This window comes from Solanum tuberosum, unplaced genomic scaffold, assembly GCF_000226075.1.
Source record: "Solanum tuberosum cultivar DM 1-3 516 R44 unplaced genomic scaffold, SolTub_3.0 scf00083, whole genome shotgun sequence".
NCBI lineage: Eukaryota > Viridiplantae > Streptophyta > Magnoliopsida > Solanales > Solanaceae > Solanum > Solanum tuberosum.
Window position 1 is genome coordinate 1,292,485 of NW_006239015.1, and position 6,033 is coordinate 1,298,517.

At 34.6% G+C, this 6,033-nt stretch overlaps 1 protein-coding gene across 2 annotated transcripts; it reads left to right on the top strand.

Annotated features, from left to right (window-relative positions):
- The first annotated feature begins 347 nt into the window (after nucleotides 1-347).
- LOC102593343 (bifunctional riboflavin kinase/FMN phosphatase) lies at nucleotides 348-5,442 on the top strand. 2 transcript variants are annotated; one of them, XM_006347071.2, is made up of 11 exons: nucleotides 348-473; nucleotides 1,097-1,185; nucleotides 1,823-2,009; nucleotides 2,916-3,046; nucleotides 3,173-3,242; nucleotides 3,334-3,399; nucleotides 3,809-3,963; nucleotides 4,049-4,144; nucleotides 4,424-4,575; nucleotides 4,652-4,735; nucleotides 4,819-5,442. In XM_006347071.2, exons 2-11 carry the CDS (start codon nucleotides 1,110-1,112, stop codon nucleotides 4,957-4,959), a joined length of 1,158 nt encoding a protein of 385 aa, XP_006347133.1. In that variant the 5' UTR covers nucleotides 348-473; nucleotides 1,097-1,109; the 3' UTR covers nucleotides 4,960-5,442. The 2 variants fall into 2 exon arrangements, with proteins under 2 accessions (XP_006347133.1, XP_006347132.1); XM_006347070.2 differs by having other exon boundaries at nucleotides 349-473; nucleotides 1,076-1,185.
- Nucleotides 5,443-6,033: the final 591 nt, after the last annotated feature.

Below are 6,033 nucleotides of genomic sequence, written 5' to 3' on the forward strand. Positions count from 1 at the left end.
AGATTTTAAGTATTATTTTATAAATTTCGTGATATTAAATTCCAATTTTACTAGTTAAGTAAAAAAGATCACCCTTAAAAATAGGCTCTATAATGCATGAATTAGAATTCAATAGAATTTTGATACAGAAAAAATTTAAATATATTTTAAATGAATTTTACAATTTTATGAAAGATATAAAAAGTGAAAACAAAAGGATATACTTTTCTTGAGAGAATATTCAATTCGTAAAAGCAGTGGACTCGTGGGCCTTTTCGGGGCAGGAAATAAGCTCATATTAGAAGATGAAATTTTGACCCGTCCGATACTTTCAACCCGGATTAAGACATTGAATGATTTATGGCGATGGCAGCCAATACAAAAGAGGACAAGCTTCGGTTTCTCAGTCCCCATTTCTTCATCTTCTCAGTTCCATTGCTTCATCTTCTCAGTTCAATAATCAATTGGTGAAGTTGGATTTATAGCATTATCAGGTGATTATTTAGCTCATTTTATTGATTGGTGATGCAAATTAATTATATGTTTCAAGAGCTGCTCGTATGTAGAATTTTGTTATTTTAATATGAACTACTACTTCTCTTCGTCTTCATCTTCTCTTGTTTGTTTGAGGCTCTATTTTCTCATGTTTTCCTTTCGTTTGGGATCAGGAAGATAGGAATATGTTAAATATTTGTTTGTTATCTCCCTGCTTTTTTTAGGATAGAAGGATGAAAACTCTGTGAGGCTTTCAGAAAGCAAACACTCAACCACATAGACAGTAAACATATTTCATTTTCAGATTGAATGAACTTCCAACTGATCATAGTCAACAGGACCTTAGCCCTCTATGGAAGAGCTAAAAGTCTGGTTTCTCCTTTCAAATATGAGAGCGAAAAATTAATACAATTATACAGTTTTGATGACCAGGAAACTTAAAATGAAATCCAAGTAATAGTAGTTTTAGTTCTGTGTTAATCCATATTAATCGGATATTGTATATTGATTTATGGTTTACATTTGAAATCCAAGATTAAATTCATGTATTTGGATTAATTATTGTGCAAGTATATCTCATATTCACATAATGTGAACATAGGTATCTGTTTCTGTGTGGTAGATAATTGCTCTCCATGTCTGTTGAACGAACTTTGAAGAAGCTAGTTTCTGGTGTCATCCTTGATTTGGATGGTACACTTCTTAATACAGGTCAGTAGTTATCTTCTTGTTTGACTTTACACTTCTCGAATTATATTCTTGGCCGTTCACCTAAATCATTCATGGTATTAGTTCTCGATATATGAACTACTACTTTTAATATTCAAAAGCATTCGCTAGAGTTCCTTTCATTTCCTTCCAATTTTTACATATCCAATAGAACTATGAAATGACCAGAAATTTTTGAAATTTTGGATGAAGATATTTACAATTTAATTTTTTTACTGTTGTAATCTTTTTTTTGATAAAGTACTGTTGTAATCTTTATTCTAAGTGTAGATTGTATCATTGCAGTATAATTGTTTTATCCTATTGAATTTCTCTAATCAAATTCTATCTTCTGAGGACATACTTAATATGAGGTCTCTGTAAGCTTAGTGGGCCTGCAGCTATTTTGAAATTCGATTCTGAAACTTGAAATGTACTCTGGCTCTCAAGTCTCAAGTATGAACGATTTACAACTATGAAGTCCTTTTTGTGCACAAGAAATTTGGACCTAGGCATTCTGTTGTAGAGTTAACTGCAATATAGTATCAATCCTTATATTACCAATGTCTTCCTTGTGTGCATTTGCATTTCTTTATAGTCTCAGGTTTCCAATGTTAATTTGATCTCTTCGTTCTGACAGATGGCATTGTGAGTGAGATTTTAAAGGTTTTCTTAGTTAAGTATGGAAAGCAATGGGATGGGAGAGAAGCTCCCCACATAGTAGGGAAAACCCCAACAGAAGCTGCGGCTGCTGTTGTTGAAGATTATGGGCTGCCACTGTCAACAGATGAATTTCTTTCGCAATTTTACCCAATGCTGTCTGACCAGTAATAAACCAGCAAACATAGTTTCATTTCCTTTCTGTTTATTGATTAAGCTTATACAAACTGAAATTGAATAGCCTGTTGGAAGATTATTCGCCTTAAAATATTAGTAGGCAGACTCTTTTCCTCACATCCTATTAATGGATGTTAAAGGATAAAGTTACAAAGTAAAAACCTTCTGCTCTTTTATAGCTAGAGCATGGATGATAAATTGCAAGCTAGTTAGTGGAGAAAAGAGTAGTGGAGAACATAGTCCTGCAGTGTTGGTTTTGCTCAAAATCCTTACTAAAAAGTACGTAGGTACTGGATGGTAATTAAGATTGTGGAGAATTACTAAAAAGGGAACCACTCATTTTGTTCTCCAATTTAGAAAATGCAAATATGCATGTTACTTTCTTTCATTTATCTTCTTTGCTTTTGGTGATAAAAATAAATCACCAATAAAGAACAAAGAAAAAAAGAGGCAAGCAAGAATGGAACAACTACATTAACTTATCAAAAAGAGATAACTACATTTTGTTTATTAGTTGATCATCTGTGTCTTGTATATCAAACTTGTTTTTTAAAATTTAAATGGAGTGAAATTTCCCCTTTTTCTTTTGTTCTTCTGTTTCATTTTGGGGTAGGGGGAGAGGAGGGGAAGGTGTAGAAGCTCTGGAAGGAATAAGAGTGATATACTCATCCATGGCCTTGTTGGTTTAAGGAAGATGATTTCATTCAATCTTGCTGAGAGTGGAAGCAATGTTGGAAACACCTTTTTCTTTTCTTTGAGCTAGTAAAACTCTGATTATCTTTTGACTGTTGCGAGATCTTGTGATGTACAATTATGTAACTTGTATATCTATTGTCTTCTGCATATACATTCCAGTTCAAATTTCTTATAAAATTTTGTTAATCAATTTGGTATAGGTGGCGCAATATCAAAGCTGTTCCAGGGGCTAATCGATTGATTAACCATTTGAGGGGTCATGGTGTACCCATGGCATTGGCGTCAAATTCTTCTAGATCTAACATAGAGGCCAAAATTTTTCATCATGCAGGTAGAGTTCTAACATGTATTGCTAGAGAGGTATTTCTTTCCTTAGGAAGGTATTTTGTGCCAGTCCAGCACGTAAGATGGCATTTATGCTTGGTGCTTTGATTGGGATAGTCTTTTTTGTTTTCAGGATGGAAAGAATCCTTCTCAGCTATTGTTGGAGGAGACGAAGTGAAAGCTGGAAAGCCATCTCCGGAAATGTAAAACTTGATGAATTGATTATCTTTGTCCTCCACATTTCATAATCTGGTATTCTGGATGTTAAATTAACTTAATATCTTCTTTTGTAAGATTTCTTGAAGCAGCTAAAAGACTCAACATGGATCCATCCAGCTTTCTTGTCATTGAAGATTCAATGTGAGTTTTTATCTTCAAAACTTATGTAGCAGTATGTAGGAAAATCTAACTACTGGTCAAAAGAAGAAAAAAAGAAATGTGTCCGTCGGCTGGGTTTTCTCCTCTAAAGACCTTGAGGGGTCTGTTAGAGTTTGTCATGCTCAGCTCAAATTTACACATGTTAGGTTGGATAAGCAGCATGGTTGACTGAATAACATTAGCTACTAACTTGTGACATCGTAATTTACAATTTCTCGATTTATTTTCCTTTTCATGGATAATGAGTTAAAATTCCTTGTCATTGCTTTTGCATTTTCTAGGCTGAATATGAACTTTTTTTCTCTCCCAAGACCACATTAGTTTTGAATTGGATGTAAATTGTTTTATCTCATAACTTAGTGAGAGTAACTCGACCAGATACATATGTTAGACCAGGTGTTACTGCTGGTAAGGCTGCTGGAATGGCAGTAGTTGCTGTACCATCTCTTGCAAAGCAGTCTCATCTTTATACTTCTGCTGATGAAGTGATCAATTCTCTTCTAGATTTGCAACTAGAAAAGTGGGGACTACCTGCATTTCAAGATAGTAAGTCTTTATGACTGCTTTACTTGTATGACGTGTAGTCGTGTACTTGATTTTTCTTCCAATTTTTGACTGGAAGAATATGCAGGGATAGAAGGTACTTTGCCTTTAGAACCTTGGTGTATTGGTGGTCCTGTCATTAAGGGATTTGGGCGCGGCTCAAAGGTTCTCGGGATCCCCACAGGTATGCAGTCTTCTTTATTCCTTCTGCTGAATGGCCAATATAAATGCTTGACTCGTTATCTGTGTTCACTTGAAATGACTGTTAGAATTTCTCAGAAGTTTGTTATTGGAATTTCAGTTTCTTGTGAGCCTGTCATTTCAGAGATATTGATTTTTATGTCAAATTGTTATTTGGATTCGAACTCCAATTGTTGGAGGGGCATGAAAGATTAGTATCTTGCCTCGTATGACTCAACAGTGATGTGTTTTTCTATTCTTATGGGGTCAATATTCTTTTCAGCTAATTTATCCCCAGAAGGTTATTCAGCCATTCTTTCAGAACATCCAGCGGGTGTATATTTTGGATGGGCAGGACTATCAGGTCGAGGTGTCTACAAGATGGTCATGAGCATTGGTTGGAATCCTTTCTTCAATAACACAGAGAAGACTATTGTAAGTGTGTCGTGACATATGTTTCTTCCGTATTCTTGACTTTTTTGTGTTTGTTGAAAGACAACTTTACTTTTAGGAACCATGGTTGCTTCATGACTTCAATGAGGACTTTTATGGTGAGGAATTGCATCTAGTTGTTGTGGGCTACATACGGCCGGAGGTATTGTTGCCTAGTTACTCTTATTTTTCCCTTTCCTTTCTTATATCACTTGCTGATATTACTGTCTATTTGCAATATTGCAGGCCACCTTTTCGTCACTTGAAGCCTTGATAGCAAAAATTCACGAGGACAGGAAGATTGCAGAAAGAGCTCTCGAACTTCCTCAATACTTGAAGTACAAGGATGATCCATACCTTGAAAGTTCTTTGCATCAGGAAAATTGATCATTGAAGTCTTGAAGTTCATTGTTGTTCTGATTGGGATTGTATCTGTCCTAATTCCTCAGACTACAATAGTCTCCCCATCAAATTGCATGGAATGCTCTATACAATAAAAAGATAAAAAAATTGAATGTATAGCTATTCAGAAGTAAAAGAACCAAGTGATGGTTATAAAATGGGCTAAGCATTTCCAGGGGGTATTAGTCAATGTTAAAGGGTTCAAGTGCAGGATCCTTGTACTGAGAATTTCAAGTTCAGGTGTCAATAAAGTGTTGGCCCTTTGGTCAATTGTTTTAAATACAAAATATGGACCTATTTATGTGATTTTTCTGTCTTTTGACGAAATATTTGTGGTTGAGAAGTATCATTTGTCAGTGTAAATGTTGATTATGTAACTTGTTTTCTGGCTGTGAATAATGTGGAAGCATGCAAGCTGATGCAGATTGTAAATTGCTTCCTTTTATGCATCCATGACATTTCCTGTGATCTTTCAATTCAGTCAAGGTCTGTTTATGCTGATTTGGTTACACTATGGTTCTTTGCCTTGTTGATTTTTAGTTAATATGGAGCCTTGTTAAGTCTTTGGGGTATCTTGATTTATGCATGATTCATATTGTATAACTTTTTTACTCATTGTGTTTGATGTTTGTTGAAAAAGATGAGTTTTTTAAGGCGGGTTTATGCTTGTTTCGTTATATTATGGTTCCTTGCCTTATTGTTTTGGTATGGTTCTTGATTTTTAGTTCATATGGAGCCTTAGTAAGTCTTTGGGATGTCTTGGTCTTATGTTTGGTTCATGTTGTAGAACTTTTACTCATTGTTTTTTGATGTTTGGTGAAAACATGGGTTTATACTTATTTGGTTTTATCATGGTTCTTTGCCTTATCAAGTTTGGTTAAAAAAAATCACTCTTTGCCCTGTTCAAGTCTGATAATGTTTTCTTTGTAGAACTTTTAACTCATTGGCTTTTTTACGTTTGGTGGAAAATATTGTTCTTTGTTCTGTTCAAAGTGAGATGATGCTTTGGCCTTCTTATTAGTTTGATACTGTTTGTTATTAGTGGTGTTTCTTTTTCTT